Here is a 22,487-nt window from a genome sequence, read left to right as displayed (position 1 = left end):
TTCAGAATTTAACATAAAAAACACAGAATTGTTGTTTCTAGCGCATAACCCATAAATGCATAAAACTAAAATTCTATTTAAAAGCTGAATTATTGATACTTTGACAATAAGCTACTATCGCTATAAGTGAAAACACACGAGTATACTTTACGACCATAAAGAGTAAAAAAAACAAAACAAGCAGCCTGTCGGCTGAGATAGCTCCGCTGTTAGCAATGCACATGGCAATTAAAGAACAGAAGATATCATTAGAAAATGAACAAATCTGAGAGAGGTCCACATGTAGTACCTATATGTATAATATATCAAAGCAATTGGACTTGCGGTTTTCAACAAGAAGTCGAAAATATCACTTTTTACCAAAAATTACAAAAATATTCATCAAAATTAGAGAATTAAAGATATCATCATGAAATGAACAAATCTGAGAGAGGTCCACATGTAGTACCTATATATGTAATATCAAAGCAATTGGACTTGCGGTTTTCAACAAGAAGTCGAAAATATCACTTTTTACCAAAAATTACAAAAATATTCACCGAAATTAGAGAATTAAAGATATCATTACAAAATGAACAAATCTGAGAGAGGTCCACATGTAGTACCTATATATGTAATATCAAAGCAATTGGACTTGCGGTTTTCAACAAGAAGTCGAAAATATCACTTTTTACCAAAAATTACAAAAATATTCACCAAAATTAGAGAATTAAAGATATCATTACAAAATGAACAAATCTGAGAGGTCCACATGTAGTACCTATATATGTAATATCAAAGCAATTGGACTTACGGTTTTCAACAAGAAGTCGAAAATATCACTTTTTACCAAAAATTACAAAAATATTCACCAAAATTAGAGAATTGAAGATATCATCACGAAATGAACAAATCTGAGAGAGGTCCACATGTAGTACCTATATATGTAATATCAAAGCAATTGCACTTGCGGTTTTTAACAAGAAGTCAAAAATATCAGTTTTTACCAAAAATGACAAAAATATTCACCAAAATTAGAGAATTAAAGATATCATTACAAAATGAACAAATCTGAGAGAGGTCCACATGTAGTACCTATATATGTAATATCAAAGCAATTGCACTTGCGGTTTTCAACAAGAAGTCGAAAATATCACTTTTTACTAAAAATGACAAAAATATTCACCAAAATTAGAGAATTGAAGATATCATCATGAAATGAACAAATCTGAGAGAGGTCTACCCAAGGTACATATACACCAAGTATCAAAGCATTCAGGCTTGTAGTTTTCAAGAAGAAGTCGAAAAAGTAAAACATTGACACGGACGACGACGACGGACGATCACTCATATGATAAGCTCCGCTCGACAAAGTAGACAGCGGAGCTAATAAAAAAAGACTACCAGACATGGTTTACTGATAGTTCATCAGTTTATGACAGGTCACATGTTTAATAGTAAAACTAGTGTTTCCTTTCCAACTCTTGCTGTGAATTGAATCTAATAAATCAGCATACAGTGTTATACTGTAAACTACAAGCAGCCTCTCGGCTGAGATAGCTCCGCTATTAGCAATGCACATATCAATTAAAGAACAGAAGATATCATTAGAAAATGAACAATATGCATAGTATCAATGCAATGGGACTTGCTGTTTTCAACAAGAATTCAAAAATATCACTTTTTACCAAAAATGACAAAAATATTCACCAAAATTAGAGAATTAAAGATATCATTACAAAATGAACAAATTTGAGAGAGGTCCACATGTAGTAACCTATATATGTAATATCAAAGCAATTGGACTTGCGATTTTTAACAAGAAGTTGAAAATATCACTTTACCAAAAATGACAAAAATATTCACCAAAATTAGAAAATTAAAGATATTATCATGAAATGAACAAATTTGAGAGTGGTCCACATGTAGTACCTATATATGTAATATCAAAGCAATTGGACTTGTGGTTTTTAACAAGAAGTTGAAAATACCAAAATGACAAAAATATTCACCAAAATTAGAGAATTAAAGATATCATTACAAAATGAACAAATTTGAGAGAGGTCCACATGTAGTACCTATATATGTAATATCAAAGCAATTGGACTTGCGTTTTTTTTAGAAGAAGTTGAAAATATCACTTTTTACCAAAAATGATAAAAATATTCACCAAAATTAGAAAATTAAAGATATCATCATGAAATGAACAAATTTGAGAGTGGTCCACATGTAGTACCTATATATGTAATATCAAAGCAATTGGACTTGTGGTTTTTAACAAGAAGTCGAAAATATCACTTTTTACCAAAAATGACAAAAATATTCACCAAAATTAGAAAATTAAAGATATTATCATGAAATGAACAAATTTGAGAGTGGTCCACATGTAGTACCTATATATGTAATATCAAAGCAATTGGACTTGTGGTTTTTAACAAGAAGTTGAAAATACCAAAATGACAAAAATATTCACCAAAATTAGAGAATTAAAGATATCATTACAAAATGAACAAATTTGAGAGAGGTCCACATGTAGTACCTATATATGTAATATCAAAGCAATTGGACTTGCGTTTTTTTTAGAAGAAGTTGAAAATATCACTTTTTACCAAAAATGATAAAAATATTCACCAAAATTAGAAAATTAAAGATATCATCATGAAATGAACAAATTTGAGAGTGGTCCACATGTAGTACCTATATATGTAATATCAAAGCAATTGGACTTGTGGTTTTTAACAAGAAGTCGAAAATATCACTTTTTACCAAAAATGACAAAAATATTCACCAAAATTAGAGAATTGAAGATATGATCATGAAATGAACAAATCTGAGAGATGTCTACCCAAGGTACATATACACCAAGCATCAAAGCATTCAGGCTTGTAGTTTTCAGGAAGAAGTCGAAAAAGTAAAACATTGACACGGACACCAGACGATGGACAATCACTCATATGATAAGCTCCGCTCGACAAAGTCGACAGCGGAGCTAATAAAACCATTCACTACTAGAAATGATTTTATTGCATTTATGATGGCAATATTTCACAAAAGTCACTGAAACGTCATGTCATAGAACCCCAGGAAAATTTTCACTAGTATAAAATTTTGTGATTTTCACAGCCTTGTGAAATTCATGAAAAAATTACCTCTCTTGAGATGGTTTATGGTACAGCTTGGTAATGTACAATAGGACAATATGTTTAACAAATGGACTTACTAATATGAGGTGACATAGGGGTACCTAATCAAGCATGGCAATCACAGAGTTACCTAGTCAAGCATAGAAAGTGCAGGTACATATACCTAGTCTGGCATAGAGGCATAGGAGTAATGTGCCCAACATGGTGAGCAGTTGAATACAAATGAAATTCACTATAAAGTGATATGTCATTGTTTCACTCATAGAATGAATCCAAAGTGACATGTCATTGTATCACTCATGGAATAAATCCAAAGTGACATGTCATTGTATCACTCACAGAATGAATCCAAAGTGACATGTCATTGTATCACTCATGGAATAAATCCAAAGTGACATGTCATTGTATCACTCACAGAATGAATCCAAAGTGACATGTCATTGTATCACTCACAGAATGAATCCAAAGTGACATGTCATTGTATCACTCACAGAATGAATCCAAAGTGACATGTCATTGTATCACTCATGGAATAAATCCGAAGTGACATGTCACTCTATCACTCATAGAATGAATCCAAAGTGACATGTCATTGTATCACTCACAGAATGAATCCAAAGTGACATGTCATTGTATCACTCACAGAATGAATCCAAAGTGATATGTCATTGTATCACTCACAGAATGAATCCAAAGTGACATGTCATTGTATCACTCACAGAATGAATCCAAAGTAACATGTCATTGTATCACTCACAGAATGAATCCAAAGTGACATGTCATTGTATCACTCATGGAATAAATCCGAAGTGACATGTCACTGTATCACTCATAGAATGAATCCAAAGTGACATGTCATTGTATCACTCACAGAATGAATCCAAAGTGATATGTCATTGTATCACTCACAGAATGAATCCAAAGTGACATGTCATTGTATCACTCATAGAATGAATCCAAAGTGACATGTCATTGTATCACTCATAGAATGAATCCAAAGTGACATGTCATTATATCACTCATGGAAAGAAAATAGTTGTAACTATGAGCCAAATTAGTCTTGTTTCAATTTTCACATTTCAAATGACAACCAGAGGAAAAATTCTAGCACAATATTGTAATTTGGTGTGTATTTAATAAACCTATTGCCAATAATTTGTACAAACTGTATTTCTCCATTGACTTCAATTAACTTTGAAATCACAAAGCAAATTCAGTACATAATTAGGTTTTACAGGTGGGGGGAGGGGCATATACTAAAACATACCAGTGTCAAAATAATAGCCACATTAAAATACTGACTTTGCAACGAATAATAAAGTATGCACAATGGGTTCAGAGCCCCTTGAAGGTGTCAAGGCAACACAGATACCGAATACATGTATAATAGCTAAACCAGGAAGAATGAATGAAATCTAGGCCCAACAGTAAACAGTGGGGAAAAACAAACCAACACCTGAGGATATGTGACAGGTCAACCAGAGAAAGAAAGATCACATGTTAGAAAGGACAGAGAAAAAAATTGGTATGCTGTGTGAATACATGAATGTATGGTTCTTTTAGATGTACCGGTGTACTCAAGTTGGCAATCAAAAAATAAAAGGCTTATATAAGAGAGATGAGTAGAAGGTATGTCAGGGAAGAGTGGTTAAGAATTGTAGACTCCAAGCATGGTTACAGTCCACCTCTGTATGTAGCCAAGCATGGTTACAGTCCACCTCTGTATGTAGCCAAGCATGATACCCAATATAAATGTATGTATTATACTAATATTACCAATCTGCAGCTAAATGTGAACTTATTTATGCATCAAATTCAGCAAGCTGCAAGCAGTGATAGTTAGATTATCCTCTATATATGCATACCCTCTGCGCAATTGCTCCATCCCCCTCCCCAATATGGTCTTGGCTACATCACTAGTGTGTCACCAATGATTGCGATTATCCATGAAAATGGATATTATTAGGTCACATGACATGGTTATGAACACAAATTCTTTTCAGCTTCAAGTGAAGGTAAAATACAGCTAATAGTTAAGCACATTTCACTCAATAACGCGAGCTTTCTCACATCCTTTATAATTAGAAAAGTAAGGACATTTTTCAACCAGTTATATTTTTGTAATTCTGTGAAAGTCACTGTGACTTCCTATCATAAAGGTCTTTTGTGGACACTCAACTGATTAAATAAGTGTGAAACAAAATAAAAACATTTTGGAACAAGTTATGGCACACAATTATCATTTAGAAATAAGTCAAAAGCCGTGTAAAAAACTGATTACTTGTGCAAAAAATTGTTTGGTGATAACTTTTTGATTTTTTGTTTTGTTTTGGATTTTGTGAGCAACAGTATAAAATAAAGCCCTTATGGCAAGACAATTTGGTATATATTTAAATAGTAGCCTACAATTAAACACAAGAAACCCAGGAAAATGTTAATGTTACAGAACATGAAAATGAATCAGGTCACCAGGAAAACTGTATTACCCAAACTTTTAGTTGGCAACACACTGACATGCTTTATTCATTCATTCCATTGTACATGTACGTACATGAATAAACCCAAATATCCAGTGAGGTTTCCCGTTCTGAAGTGCTGGCACCCTTCGGATAGCATTTAACTGAGCGGACAAACAATATTGGTGGTAGACACATACAAGAAGGTGACTTTACGTGAGAATTTCCCATCTTATGGGGACCACATATGGTCACATCTGTGATTTAATACAATGCCTGATGCCTGTCCTGATGCCTGTCCGTAAAAACTGGCCTATATACACTAGTGGTATTCCGACTTCTTCATAAATAACAAAACAGACAGTGGCCAAAAAGCATTCCAGAAGACAGCTGCAGTTCAATATGACAGTACTCAACTTCACTGTATCTCCCAGTTCATGATTCCAGTGGTTGCATCTATCCAATTTTCACGACACGACATGACAGAACTCAACTTCAGTGTATCTCCTAGTTCACAATTGCAGTGGTTGCATCTATCCAATTTTCACTACATTTCACAGTTAATAAATCAATCAAGTGGGATAATTGAAGGTGGTACACAATCACCAATTATCCAAATATTGTCAGCACTGATCGTGCCCTGCTGAGGTAACTCAATCCAGAGCTGGCATTGAAGGAGAATGCCATTAACCTATAGGGATCCCAGTTAATGCGAGTTCAACTACATCAGTTTTCTGGTCACACTGTATATCTCAAAATCCATAGATAAATCTGTGATGATAATGAGTATTAGGAACAATAAACGGAGACAGCATATAGTATTCTCAGTCTAGTATCCACGGTTTAAAAGTTGCTTCAATTCCTTAGTGATCTCAAAGCATGAAGATTTGCACACATAATGGCTTTGCTATAGAAGAGCTGGAATCACTGGCAGGGTCAGAACTGTCAAGTTTCGCTTCACACAATCCATCTTATACATGGACAAGTAAATCAGCTTAAAATGGACTTATCTCTGCAACAAATCACTCAGTCTATTGGAGGAGCACTTCTTAAATATCACCACTATGTATACACCAAAATGCCGTTGATGTTTTTAACTAATAGTCATGACGAAACATCAGGGTTTAAATCTAGTGGCAATGCAGATGGACTGTGAAGCTTTCAGGCATACTGACTATGAAACTAGAAGGCACATGAAGCAAGCCGACCACCACCATGTCACTCAACTGAAAGACACTCTTAAAATTTGATACTGGGAAGAAAGGTGCAGGACTAACCATTAACATCAAAGAGGGAGAAAGTGATTTGGTGAGGGGGAAAGTAGGTTAAAGTGGAGAAAACATTCATAAGGTACACACCAGCACTAAAATGTACCATGATGGCAAATATATCAGACAATTTTAACAGAATGATAATTTGACAGTTCTTCAATGTATTTTTCATAATGGAATAATCCTAAGAATGAGATAACCATGCTGGTATTGACCTGGCACAGTGAATTGCTTAGCTTGATGAATGGAGTTTTGACATAAGACGATAGGATGACAAGCTACTACATTGTAGGACGATCAAGAGATTACAACTCCTGACACAATCACACTTCGGGCAAAATAGAAATTGAGAGACGAGACAGGGGTTAATTATTTGCTTCTAATTTGATAAGATTATTCCATGCACATATTTCAAGGATGAACACAGCCGAGAAAACATATGAAATTAGTTTCCAGGTCAATTTACTTCCTTAAAATCAATTATTTTTTTATCACAAACTTGCAACTTTCACAGTAACTTTATTAATTTTCATCTTAAGTTTTTCACACATGCTGCATTTGATAAGCCATGCACCTTAACCCTATAACTAGATATATTACAATGTAGGTATGAGAAAATGTGATATGCCATTGAGAAGATATAGGAGTGACATATAGCTATAATTTTACAAAAAATCACCACATTTTTAATATAGAACTGTTTTTGTTTCCATAGAGACACACTTCCCACAACCAACAAAGTCAAACTTTTGAGCATTGCAAATTTTACTGGAGTTCACCATAATCTGTGAATTTTATGAATTCTTTGTGAATGCCATTCAATCAATCTGGCAATGAACTCTTAAAATTGTTACACGTCTACAATATTTTTTCTTAAAGTTGGGTGTATCAGATGAGGCATAAGGTACTCCTCACCATCAGTGCAGCAAAAGTCAGTTGGTCAATCAGGACACAACACACCACACATCTGGAAAACATTGATACAGACTGCACAACATAGCAATGTACTCAAACTCATTTCACTCAAACCATGCTCAAACTAAGTAAAGTTCCAGTCTTATTGGTAGACATTTCAACAAGTGTTTATTTGTGTGTACCATGCCAGGCATTCAACAATAACTCTCCATGGAGGCAACCATTCAAACAAATAAACTCTGCCCACCCAACAAACAGTTAATAGTTTCAGTCAGTTATGTCTCCTGTTACAAATCAAATACAACTGATTGTGTGGATCCTTATTACAGATGAAATACATGCAACCCTGACCCAAAGATGTCAATCAAATATGAACAAGTTGTAACTACATGTCCTGACAGTAAATGTTACCCTTTTACCACCATTGTAAATTTTGAATCCTTTCACAACTTGTCCACTAACTTCAATTAAAGCTATCTGGTGAATCAGAATTATTTTGAATATTTGAAATCCACCGAATGGAATGAAGAAATTTCAAATCCAAGGGATTAGCAGATTGAAAGAAATTGGAAACTGTTTTGATTAGAAAATGTTTCATGTTTCAATTTGTCATATATCTCAACTACATAGGTACATCAAGATTTTCACACAGTAAGGTCATGTGACACTTCAGTCTGGGTTAAGGTCAACTACAGTCCATATATGGAAGTCATTTGCATAAATAACCATAATTTGTTGCAAAGTAATTGATAACTACATCACTGTTTTAGCTACAAAATTTGTGATAGGAACTAAAGATTATGTTTTGTATACTGTATTTGCTCTATTAAAAGCACATATAAACAAATAATCTCATTGGCTGTATACTGGATTATTAAAATATTACTTATTTTGAACATAGAAAAAATCTCTTAACATAAGCACATGCACTACTAATATAGCAAATACTGTGAGTGTCCAAATGACAGGGTTCTACTAATATAGCAAATACTGTTAGTGTCCAAATGACAGGGTTCTACCAATATAGCAAATACTGTGAGTGTCCAAATGACAGGGTTCTACTAATATAGCAAATACTGTGAGTGTCCAAATGACAGGGTTCTACTAATATAGCAAATACTGTGAGTGTCCAAATGACAGGGTTCTACTAATATAGCAAATACTGCGAGTGTCCAAATGACAGGGTTCAATTTATTAATTGTAAACAAAAATAGCTAAAATTTCAATTTTGTCTGATCCTTCTAAAAGTATTTTCAAAATCTGAAGTCAAAGTTTGTCATGGTTTTATTAAGGTGTGACTGTTTTTTAAATAAAACAAGAAGTGAATCAGAAAGTATACCATTTAGACTAGAACAATATCATACTTACTATATATGAAGATTCTTGGGGGGAAATTTTGCTCAAAGACGATAAATTTCAAACATTTGAAATCAATGCATTATGGGATATCAGAAGTATGGCAGCTGCTTTGTATTATAACCTAATGGTTATAGAGGTCTTGAATCATAATTAGTTTTCCATATGGCCAAATATAGCTGTATTGCCAACTGTGGTTTCAAGCAGCGAGCCATGCAGTATACCAACAAAATTGAAACAACATTCCATAATTTCAGATCACTTCAATGTAGACATACATTTTGTAGCTTTAAGCAGACATTATTTTATAATCATAAAATGTATAAATTATCTGCATCATAGATATTAGTTCCTTAATTTGATAAGTGGTTAATTACCACTATTCACTTGTTTACAGACAAATGAAAATATTTATGTAATTACGTAAAATAATAAAAACAAAAAAATGTAAAATAAATATGTATAGCATATTTCTAAACAGAAATAAAGAAGTAATATTTATATGTCCTCACAACAAGACCCAATCAATCACACTAGTACTGGCAACATTAGAAAGTTGAAATATCTGAGCTACTTTAATATATGTTACCTATATAATAAGGAGAAGAAGATCAGATCAAGGCAATCTTAACAATGATGATAATAAGAAGAAATGGTGATGGGAGAAAAGTTAAAAGACATGAAAACATGAGAATAATACTTACGAGTAAACAATAAACAAACTTATTAGTAAATAAAGAATAAATTAATTAAAGAAAACAAACATTTTGGATTAATAAAGTAAAACAAAATCAAACTAAAAACTTACAATCATCATGATGCCTGTCTTTTCTTCGAGGTCGATCTATAAAATAATCATGCAGATTATAGGGTTAGGGGTTATGGAAAGGAGAACACTTCATTCCAGTGTAGTACTAAATATTCATTATTTGTTTGTTAGTTAAACCAACCTAGGAAAGATTAGGGTACAGGTTAAAGTGAGTAATACATGATGTACATGTCACATGGCAGCTTTATTATTATGGGTTTCAACATTTGAAATCATGGCAAATGGCTGGAAAATTCTAACAAGTGAAACTATTTTTCTTTCTTTTCAGTCTAATCTTTTTGTTTTATGTTTTTCCTGGATGTGACAAAATTTTTTCCCATCAACACTTTTTTCTCTCTCAGTTCTGATCTCCCACCTCGCTTTTTTCTATACCTTTGTTGTTAATTAACTTTTTCTATACCTTTGTTGTTAACTAACTTTTTCTATACTATATAGTTCATTAAATAAAATTGCTGAAAATTTGGAATGGAAAAAAAAATGACTTTGGAATATAATGGGTCAAACAGCAGTACAGTTCCTCCATTGTATTTATTATGGCATACAATTTGACAGCTTACACACCACCACATAGCCTGACATGCTACAGACAGCTTACACACCACCACATAGTCTGACATGCTACAGACAGCTTACACACCACCACATAGCCTGACATGCTACAGACAGCTTACACACCACCACATAGTCTGACATGCTACAGATGGCTTACACACCACCACATAGCCTGACATGCTACAGACAGCTTACACACCACCACATAGCCTGACATGCTACAGACAGCTTACATACCACCACATAGCCTGACATGCTACAGACAGCTTACACACCACCACATAGCCTGACATGCTACAGACAGCTTACACACCACCACATAGTCTGACATGCTACAGACAGCTTACACACCACCACATAGCCTGACATGCTACAGACAGCTTACACACCACCACATAGCCTGACATGCTACAGACAGCTTACATACCACCACATAGCCTGACATGCTACAGACAGCTTACACACCACCACATAGCCTGACATGCTACAGACAGCTTACACACCACCACATAGCCTGACATGCTACAGACAGCTTACACACCACCACATAGCCTGACATGCTACAGACAGCTTACACACCACCACATAGTCTGACATGCTACATACAGCTTACACACCACCACATAGTCTGACATGCTACAGACAGCTTACACACCACCACATAGCCTGACATGCTACAGACGGCTTACACACCACCACATAGCCTGACATGCTACAGACAGCTTACACACCACCACATAGCCTGACATGCTACAGACAGCTTACACACCACCACATAGCCTGACATGCTACAGACAGCTTACACACCACCACATAGCCTGACATGCTACAGACAGCTTACACACCACTACATAGCCTGACATGCTACAGACAGCTTACACACCACCACATAGCCTGACATGCTACAGACAGCTTACACACCACCACATAGCCTGACATGATACATATAGCTTACACACCACCACATAGTCTGACATGCTACAGACAGCTTACACACCACCACATAGCCTGACATGATACAGACAGCTTACACACAACCACATAGCCTGACATGCTACAGACAGCTTACACACCACCACATAGCCTGACATGCTACAGACAGCTTACACACCACCACATAGCCTGACATGCTACAGACAGCTTACACACCACCACATAGTCTGACATGCTACATACAGCTTACACACCACCACATAGTCTGACATGCTACAGACAGCTTACACACCACCACATAGCCTGACATGCTACAGACGGCTTACACACCACCACATAGCCTGACATGCTACAGACAGCTTACACACCACCACATAGCCTGACATGCTACAGACAGCTTACACACCACCACATAGCCTGACATGCTACAGACAGCTTACACACCACCACATAGCCTGACATGCTACATACAGCTTACACACCACCACATAGTCTGACATGCTACATACAGCTTACACACCACCACATAGCCTGACATGCTACAGACAGCTTACACACCACCACATAGCCTGACATGCTACAGACAGCTTACACACCACCACATAGCCTGACATGCTACAGACAGCTTACACACCACCACATAGCCTGACATGCTACAGACAGCTTACACACCACCACATAGCCTGACATGCTACAGACAGCTTACACACCACCACATAGCCTGACATGCTACAGATGGCTTACACACCACCACATAGCCTGACATGCTACAGATGGCTTACACACCACCACATAGCCTGACATGCTACAGACAGCTTACACACCACCACATAGCCTGACATGCTACAGACAGCTTACACACCACCACATAGCCTGACATGCTACAGACAGCTTACACACCACCACATAGCCTGACATGCTACAGACAGCTTACACACCACAACACAGCGTGACATGCTACATATAGCTTACACACCACCACATAGCCTGACATGATACATATAGCTTACACACCACCACATAGCCTGACATGATACATATAGCTTACACACCACCACATAGCCTGACATGATACATATAGCTTACACACCACCACATAGCCTGACATGCTACAGACAGCTTACACACCACCACATAGCCTGACATGATACATATAGCTTACACACCACCACATAGCCTGACATGCCATAGACCGCTTACACACCACCACATAGCCTGACATGCTACAGATAGCTTACACACCACAACACAGCGTGACATGCTACATATAGCTTACACACCACAACATAGCCTGACATGCTACAGATAGCTTACACACCACCACATAGCCTGACATGCTACAGACAGCTTACACACCACAACACAGCGTGACATGCTACATATAGCTTACACACCACCACATAGCCTGACATGCTACAGACAGCTTACACACCACCACATAGCCTGACATGCTACAGATAGCTTACACACCACCACATAGCCTGACATGCTACAGACAGCTTACACACCACCACATAGCCTGACATGCTACAGACAGCTTACACACCACCACATAGCCTGACATGCTACAGATAGCTTACACACCACCACATAGCCTGACATGCTACAGACAGCTTACACCCCACCACATAGCCTGACATGCTACAGACAGCTTACACACCACCACATAGCCTGACATGCTACAGACAGCTTACACACCACCACATAGCCTGACATGCTACAGATGGCTTACACACAACCACATAGCCTGACATGCTACAGACAGCTTACACACCACCACATAGCCTGACATGCTACAGATGGCTTACACACCACCACATAGCCTGACATGCTACAGACAGCTTACACACCACCACATAGCCTGACATGCTACAGACAGCTTACACACCACTACATAGCCTGACATGCTACAGATGGCTTACACACAACCACATAGCCTGACATGCTACAGACAGCTTACACACCACCACATAGTCTGACATGCTACATACAGCTTACACACCACCACATAGCCTGACATGCTACAGACAGCTTACACACCACCACATAGCCTGACATGCTACAGACAGCTTACACACCACCACATAGCCTGACATGCTACAGACGGCTTACACACCACCACATAGCCTGACATGCTAGACAGCTTACACACCACCACATAGCCTGACATGCTACAGACAGCTTACACACCACCACATAGCCTGACATGCTAGACAGCTTACACACCACCACATAGCCTGACATGCTACAGACAGCTTACACACCACCACATAGCCTGACATGCTACAGACAGCTTACACACCACCACATAGCCTGACATGCTACAGACAGCTTACACACCACCACATAGCCTGACATGCTACAGACGGCTTACACACCACCACATAGCCTGACATGCTACAGACAGCTTACACACCACCACATAGCCTGACATGCTACAGACGGCTTACACACCACTACATAGCCTGACATGCTAGACAGCTTACACACCACCACATAGCCTGACATGCTACAGACAGCTTACACACCACCACATAGCTATACAAGACCTGGGACAGGATTTACAGAGATTATTCTGATAGTATTCCTAAGTGCTACACAGTGTATCTGGCATTACCATGACAAGGAAAATACAGCCATGTAATGAATACTATGTTCATGCATTCATACCCCATCCAACCTTGTTATTACAAATCGCAGCTCAAGGTATGATTCTTTCAAATGCAGAGAAGTCAAGAAACCCCAAACTGGCCATTAAATACATTAATCCAAACAACAAGTAGAAACTGTACACTATCTACCTTGGACTGGAATATCAAAGATTGTGCTCAAAGACAAACAGTAAGAAGGAAATAACATGCAAGGTTTGGTCAAATACTGTGACTGTGTTCTGCCACACAGGTAGAATGTAAACTTGGTGCATATTTTACTTAGCGGTCAGTGAATGATAGAGTTTCAGTGATTCGCAGGTTTTAGCAACGATTACAACTGCTGCTTATAAATAATAACATTTGCTTTGATTTGCTAACATATGTTCATCTCAAGTTAAATTAGGTTTTGAATGTTTTATTGGCTGCTTGCATCTTATTAATGCATTATTATAGGATTCTATTACAATCTCAGACCAGACATTGTAATCAATAAACAACATTGCTAAAGCAGTCTGATCATTTCTAGAGGTCATTTCAATTTATCAGCTGTTCACCCTCAGTACATTTTGCCTTGAGGATTGGCTGAGGGATAGTAATGCTTGATATCATTCTCAGACCAGGTCAATAAATCCTATTATTGACCCTCAAAGTCACACATACTGGCACTGGTGTACTGAATAGAATAATTTTGATTTTGTACTTCCATCACATTATAGTAAACATACACCCACCTCCCCCAAGGCAATACCAGGATGTTTAACCTATACCTATTAGGATAGAATAGGATACTGTAAAATATTTTATTTTAGCTGGAATTAATTTTCGCTGAAATGACTTTTTGGGTGTATTTGCTGGATTTTGTTTTCATTTATTTTTGATGAGTTGAATGTAAAATATAGGAAAAAAGATATATTCACTGGATTCTATTTTCACTTAATCATTCCTTCAGCGAAAATAGCGAAAATTAATTCCAAGCGAAAATATTTTACAGTATTTGAAATGTACCCAATACAAGTCCAACAAACAGGAATGAAAACAAAGCCAAATAAACTGAAACAATTATAAACTATTGAAATAGAAAAGATTTAAAAAAAACAAAAAAACTCCTTATTGCTCAAACTTTAAAGGCTCAGGTAATATATAAATAAGGCATTGAAGTTTTTCCAATATAATGAGATGACAGAGCCTCCTGAACATTTTTCAACACACAATGAAAAATCTCTGAACCTCAAGTACAAAGTGCAAATTTTTCATTCTCAAAGCATTCACTTGACATTCACTTCACTCATTCAAGCTCACTGCAATAATACTAGCTTTACATTTGTCACGCTTCTTAACAAACAGATATGAGAATCTTGATGTATTGAAGACAATAATTGAACCATGAAAGTCAGGCATGCCTGCTTTGAAGTGTGCTATATCTGAGGTTGACAGACAAACACAATTAAAAACATAGAGCAACAAAGTTATCAAGTGTTAGAGCATATTTCTAGTCCTATACAGCATTCCTACTTGAAACATACATTAAGATATAACTTGTATAGTTTATGTTTTGCGTAATGGGATACTTTTGTCTCACATGTTGTTAGGTATTATTTATTTCCTTAGAACTGGTGTTAATGGTATAACTAAGACTGTTTTACACTGTTGGTGAATTATGTAACAAACAAGTCATCAGCAGTTGGAAATAGCGTGCAGCAAGATCATTTGTATTCTTGGGAGCTCTAAATACCTGGCTATTATCACTTCACAACTCTTGAATTGTGTGTGTGTTGCAAATCAGCCAATCAAAAACAAGAAGGCATAATCAAGGGGTATAAGAGCCTACCTGAGCATGTAACAACCTCACTCATTGGATAAAAGTGAGACAGTCACTATCATTATTTTTTGGTTTGTGGATGCAGAGATTCATTATAAGAGAAAAGACCAACAAATTTTCATTTCCCAAGGAAGAGACAAAAAAGCCATTTGGTAGTCTTCAGAAAGCAAACATAAAAGTGGAAAGTAAGGTAAAATTCTGTAGCAGTGGATATTTGACTAGTTTTGTTTTGGTTAGAAAGTCACACTGAATTCTATGTTGTTTAGTTCACAATGCAATGGTGGAGGCAGTGACTACTAGTGTTTAGAAAGCTTACTTAAATAAAATGTGACCTTAGTCAATTGTCAATAGTGAATTTGAAAACAAATAGACTTAGACACACCAATCTGGTGGGGTACATTCCAAATGCACACTTGGGGGACAATAAGCTGATAAAACAGCTAAATCCAAACAAATCAAGATTGTTATGGCTATAGGGAATTTATTTTGTTTCATTTAACCATTCCAGTTATCGACAACTGGCTAATTTCCATCATTGCAGCTGGGAGCCAAAAGAGAGGAGTAGTGACATTTGGCTCAAAACAGGGTCACGATCTTTGACTCGCCAACTTCACAGGATGTTAACCATTAGTGATTTCAAAAAACAAAATGGCTGTGAAAAACCATTTTATTCAAAACACTTAAAATTCTATCCTTAAGTTGTATCCCTTTCCATTATTAGTGTTTTGTTTAAGACAGTGAGGCTTAGGATATAAAGTGCAAAATTTATTTATAAACAACATTATGAAAAAATGTCCATAAATTAAATAAACGATCAATAATAAAACACCCACGTCCAATTTCTTGGCCGACTCAGATAACCTAATTAGCATACAAGGGTGATTTGTGACGTCACTGGGGTGAATTTGTCATCGTTTCACAATGGCCGCTATACGCATGCAGTGCTCGGAAAGTGACACGGAATCTATCTTATCGCCTGACGAGAGTTATGAGATCGAGGAATATGATGACAACGAGAGATGTCATGATTTTGTTTTAGAGTGCCAGGGACAAATTGGCGAGAAAAGTACGCGATGTGGGTGACCGTGTACCTTCCCAAAATGACTGTGACGATTCAGGCACAGGCACAGAGTTTGAACATCGTGACCGAAAATCTTAACGTTGTTATTTTTATTGTTCTATTTCCGGTAGGACGAATACCTACAACTGCAAGTTCGAAACAAATGAAACTGTACTGATAAATGATTCAGACATAAAAATAGGCACTGCAGATAACGTTATAAGGAGAAGGTCCATCCCAATATTTCCTGGTGTTCTTGACAGCTTTGGTCCATTGATGTCATAAACTTGAATCTTTTGGGAACGCATAAAGATTTACGCGATTGCCGTGTGTGTTGCTACACCTGCCAACAACACAGCGTTTGCCCATGATAACGATCGTGGTAGCTCGTTGTATATGCTGGTTTACTAAAACACATGCGTATGGGAAAAATGGTAAACAATCCTGTCTGCTAGCTATCTCCTGCTTTATGGTCCCGTTGGAGGCGCCATTTCGGCAACAGTCGTAATGCTGAAAAAACTCGAAGGTGATGGGAGAGGGGGGCGTGGCCCAATTTTGGAATATCATTGACTATTTACCCAATTTATATACCCACTTGCACTTGATTTTTTTTCATAATGTTGTTTATAAGTATATTTTGCACACAAAAGAAGTCAATTGGCCCAATTCAGTTACACTTTAAAGTAGAGGTCATACTAGCTTAATTGGCAATATGTCTTAAAACACACATGCTCAAAACACATTTAATAAAGAAACAGAATCATTATTACATCTGCATTATTGGATTATTCCAATCATATTTTTGTTTTAACACCAACTCTGGTAGAAGCTACACACTTTTAAAACATACTTTATAAGCACAATATGATCTCTAGCAGGAAGTACATCCTACTACCATTACTAGTGTCAACCATGCTACAAATTCTGTGCAGATTCAAAACAATACATCAATAAAGAAGACAAGTCTGTAAAATTAAGTACAAAACAAGAAGTAGAAGTCCCCTTGTAGCAAAATAATGTATCAAGTATTTATGTATCAGTTCAATGTAATCTTTGTTTATGTTAAATGGGGTCTACTTGGCGGCTGTCAAAATAAATACGGGGGGGGGGGGGGGGGGGGGGGTAAAAATGGCTGGATGATCCAAAGTTAACCCGACATATGCTAAACTTCACAATATGACTTTTTTTCAAACAACAGCTTGAAAGTAACAAGTTGTGTCACAACATAACAGAATCTCTATTGGTTCAAAAGTAATTGAATCAGAATTTTCAAACAAATGATGCACGATGTAGTTGTATAGTTGTAAAGTTTGATTACAATCAGTCAAGGCAAATGTACATATGTGGAATATGATGCAAGTTGTGTCTATAAAGTTTGAAGGTGATTAGTCAAAGCATGTCAAAGCATGTCAGAGATAAGGCTCTAGAACTGTATTTATTAAATTGCATTAAAAAATAAATAAAAAAAGGCCATTTGGCCATTTTGAATTTGATCTGGGCGAAAATGAAGTGCCTCAAATTTTGATTGATAAGTTGCTTTTAATTTGAAATTTATCAAACATTTTATATAAAAAACATGCCTTCATGAAACTGAGTGTAATGGGAATATACACAATTTTTATAAGATTAATAAGAAATATGTTTTATAAATTATCATAACATTTCAATAGATGTATGCTCAGTTGAACAAACTATTTATCACTTTTTTTAAGGTTTAGTGCTAGGGAGTCAAAATCAGTCTTAGTGCTAGGGAGTCAACATCAGTCTTAGTGCTAGGGAGTCAACATCAGTCTTAGTGCTAGGGAGTCAACATCAGTCTTAGTGCTAGGGAGTCAACATCAGTCTTAGTGCTAGGGAGTCAACATCAGTCTCAGTGCTAGGGAGTCAACATCAGTCTCAGTGCTAGGGAGTCAACATCAGTCTCAGTGCTAGGGAGTCAACATCAGTCTTAGTGCTCGGGAGTCAACATCAGTCTCAGTGCTAGGGAGTCAACATCAGTCTCAGTGCTAGGGAGTCAACATCAGTCTCAGTGCTAGGGAGTCAACATCAGTCTCAGTGCTAGGGAGTCAACATCAGTCTCAGTGCTAGGGAGTCAACATCAGTCTTAGTGCTAGGGAGTCAACATCAGTCTTAGTGCTAGGCAGTCAACATCAGTCTTAGTGCTCAGGAGTAAACTCAGTCTTAGTGCCAGGGAGTCAACATCAGTCTTAGTGCCAGGGAGTCAACATCAGTCTTAGTGCCAGGGAGTAAACATCAGTCTTAGTGCTAGGGAGTCGACATCAGTCTTAGTGCCAGGGAGTAAACATCAGTCTTAGTGCCAGGGAGTAAACATCAGTCTTAGTGCTAGGGAGTCAACATCAGTCTGTGGTATGACATACATGTACATGAGCTGAGAACAAGTCACCCAAATAGAGGCTCATCAGTAAATGGAAAGAGATCTCACAACATAAAACATGCGCTATTTACATCATTACCTCAAATTATGGATTGAATTTTTTGCAATTTTGTGCATGTATTTTTTGCCGAAAAAAAATCGAAATCAAATAATACAGTGTACAAGTATAAAGTATAGGTTCACCAAGGCACAGTGTAATGCACAAGTTCCAGATCTCAGTTACTGAAAACGGTATATTGGTATTTGACCTCCGCCAGGGGAAAGCAATATCACTTGACTACAGTCTCCATAACAACCACTGTACTCAATACAAAACAGAAGGCAGCATTTAACATGAAATACTGGAGTGTACTTTTTGAGAGTGACAACTAACTTTTGTCTAATTCCCCAATGAATAACATCATAAAGTCTCCAAATAACTTCCTTCCTAATTTCTCAATAAATTAGACCAAAATAAAACCATAATTCCTAATACGCCAACATTTGTAATTGACAATGGATTTTTAGATAGGAAAATTATTGACTCTATATGCTTTTGGCTCATTTCTCACAAAAACTAATCAACCTATGTTTTCTGATGATTTGTTGGTTAAATGAGAACAACATTTTGTGTTACAGGGAGTAGCAGATGTGTCTTTCCAACACCAATGAAATTTCACTGCGACAAAATTATGCAATTTTTACCAACTTGCAAACATCTGCCACTCTCTAAATTTTGAAACAGTCAATTTATACTAGTTCAGTAATCCAACCATAGCAAATAAAAGTAATGTATTTACAAGGACTCACAAGTACAGGTATTTATGTAACTTAGATATCCATGAACGTAACAAGATACCATACTATGTGAGGCATTACAAAATGCAATAAGTGCACAGACAGAAATGAGTGACATTGTCACCACATTCAACAAATAGAAAAAAAATTAAATGCATTTCATGACACAGGAATGCTTAAATAAACACTTGTTTCACAGTCACTAGCATTAATATAATGATCATCATCAAAATCACATGACTTGAATGGGATCATCATCCTTTATCACACTAGTTGTATACTCTTACCTTATACATCCTTTATTGTAAAAGAAATGTCTGTCTATAATTCTAGTGAAATTGAAATAATGTAGTTGAATAATACCACATTAGGCATCCTTTCCTGCAGTCATCATATTACTGCAGTCAGAGATATTACTGAAGATTTTCAGACAGGTGAATTGTGATAAATTGAGTCACTATAAATTCCCTGAAACTATCAGACTGTCAGACTGTCAATATATTTGCCATTCACTATATAGGACTTGTGCCCATTTGTTATTTATATTTGTAAAAGATAAAATACAGTACCACTAAAAACAAACTATGAATCAATCCTGCTTTCTTAGGGACATATTTATTCTAGTATTACGTTTATTTCATGGAAGTGGGCATGTACCATGTTCATTCATGGCTACTTATAATACCTAGGTTATGGGAAGAGTGGTAATTTGCGTTTCTAGTGGTACACATACCACATACAGGCATGGTTTATGCACCATTTATGCCACTTCATACCATCTTAAAACACAGAATACCTGTCATCACCCGTTCATTTGCAGTCATATAGAACCCACCTTGCTAGATTTGATTTCATGTCTTGAATGTTACACTGTTGCTATCTCAAGAGCTACTTCAATTGTTTCTTTTCTTTTGGTGTTTGTGTTGGATGTAATGCATTCAAGAGAAAACTTGAAATGTTTATATGAATACGTTCCTCATATTGGGTACAGTCACACACCCTATCCAGTCAAGAATGTCCAACAAGAGTGGCCTTAGATATCAACAACCAGACAATCAGAAGTCTGCATTTTTATTCAAAACATGTTTTTTACCAATTTCTAAACCATAAAATAAAATTTTCAGCAAAATGTTTTTGAAATACAATGGATAGACGCTTTGTGCATGCTTTCATTATTTTCATTACTTCTCCCTGCACACATATCCCTTATAACGTTTTAATGTAACAGATTGCCAAATTGTTTCCACAAATAATTAAATAGATAATTTGTACTCCTTCCTTGGCTCTCACACGTCCTTGCACAAAACATTGCATTGTACTATCAACTATTGGTGTTTTCAAAAAATAAAAACACTGTTACCATATTTATAATTGCAAACTTAACACCTGCAAGAAAAGTTTAGTTTGCCAATATTTGATGGTTTGTGAAATCTTACCTCTTCTTGAACTGCTAACCGATTCTGTTTCTGTTGTGTCATCTAATTTATCTGAACTTCCGGCTGCATTAGCACTGTAATCAAACAAATTTATAAGTTGTTAAAACATATTTATATAATAATTTAGTAATTATTTAGTAACTTTATATTATTGATATAATTCAAAGTATTATCAATTCAACAAGACTTGCATCTGGTTTAAGCAAATACTGCCACCAGAGTCAAAAAGCATATTTCCACTCAACAAACTGGTGAGGGCAGCAGACATCTTATCTTAGAAAAGTAAGGTCAATTGGTTTGACCTAGCTCAGTGATTAGCATATATACAGCGACATAAAAAAGAAGACTAACAGAATGCTCAATTGAATGGAAATAAATACATTGTGAATTTGATTAATTTAGCAAGCAACCTGCCTCCCTAATAAATAAAGGTCCAATTAGTTTTCAATTTAAAGATAATAAGGTTAAAAAATAGTTCTCTTTAAAATCAGTTTAACTGGGTAGAGCAACAGTAATTACAATATTTTTTTTTCAACCAATAACAATCAATGTCAGTTTAATGTTAAACCAATAAGCAAACCAATTTCAATAGCAAAGAATGGTCGTTTTCTCCATAGTTTACCTCAAATTAATATGATTGACAACTGAAGTTGACTTTTTTTTCACCCTCCAAAAATTCTGATTAAAGATGCAATATACACAAGAACATGTAACTTTTAATATTAGTGTTTGTTGATAAATACATTGAATTATGATGACATCATACCGGTAGCATGAAAACGCTATATTAGAGTTTTGTTGATGAAAAATTAACCTTTTATAATACACATGTGCACTGATTGTTTTAATATATACAATAACAATCACTACATATGTGTATTGGTGGGTTGGATTTGTCAACTAACAAAAACTGTT

General features: G+C 36.1%; 1 protein-coding gene across 5 annotated transcripts in view; it reads right to left on the bottom strand.

Annotated features, from left to right (window-relative positions):
• Positions 1–22,487, bottom strand: part of dvl (dishevelled, dsh homolog) — a 109,548-nt gene that overhangs the window by 36,507 nt on the left and 50,554 nt on the right. For 4 of the 5 annotated variants that reach the window (XM_085508261.1, XM_085508262.1, XM_085508263.1 and 1 more), the window contains exons 4-5: positions 21,573–21,646; positions 9,929–9,964 (exon numbers count right to left, since the gene is read on the bottom strand). In XM_085508261.1, coding sequence (XP_085364387.1) covers positions 9,929–9,964; positions 21,573–21,646 — 110 coding nt within the window. The remainder of the gene's footprint in view (positions 1–9,928; positions 9,965–21,572; positions 21,647–22,487) is intronic. The other variant, XM_085508264.1, reaches the window with a different exon arrangement.

The sequence above is a fragment of the Saccoglossus kowalevskii genome, chromosome 15 (genome assembly GCF_978046115.1).
Source record: "Saccoglossus kowalevskii chromosome 15, keSacKowa6.1, whole genome shotgun sequence".
Taxonomy (NCBI): domain Eukaryota; kingdom Metazoa; phylum Hemichordata; class Enteropneusta; family Harrimaniidae; genus Saccoglossus; species Saccoglossus kowalevskii.
Note: the sequence above shows the minus strand (reverse complement) of the source record. Positions and strands in the feature narration are given on the sequence as shown.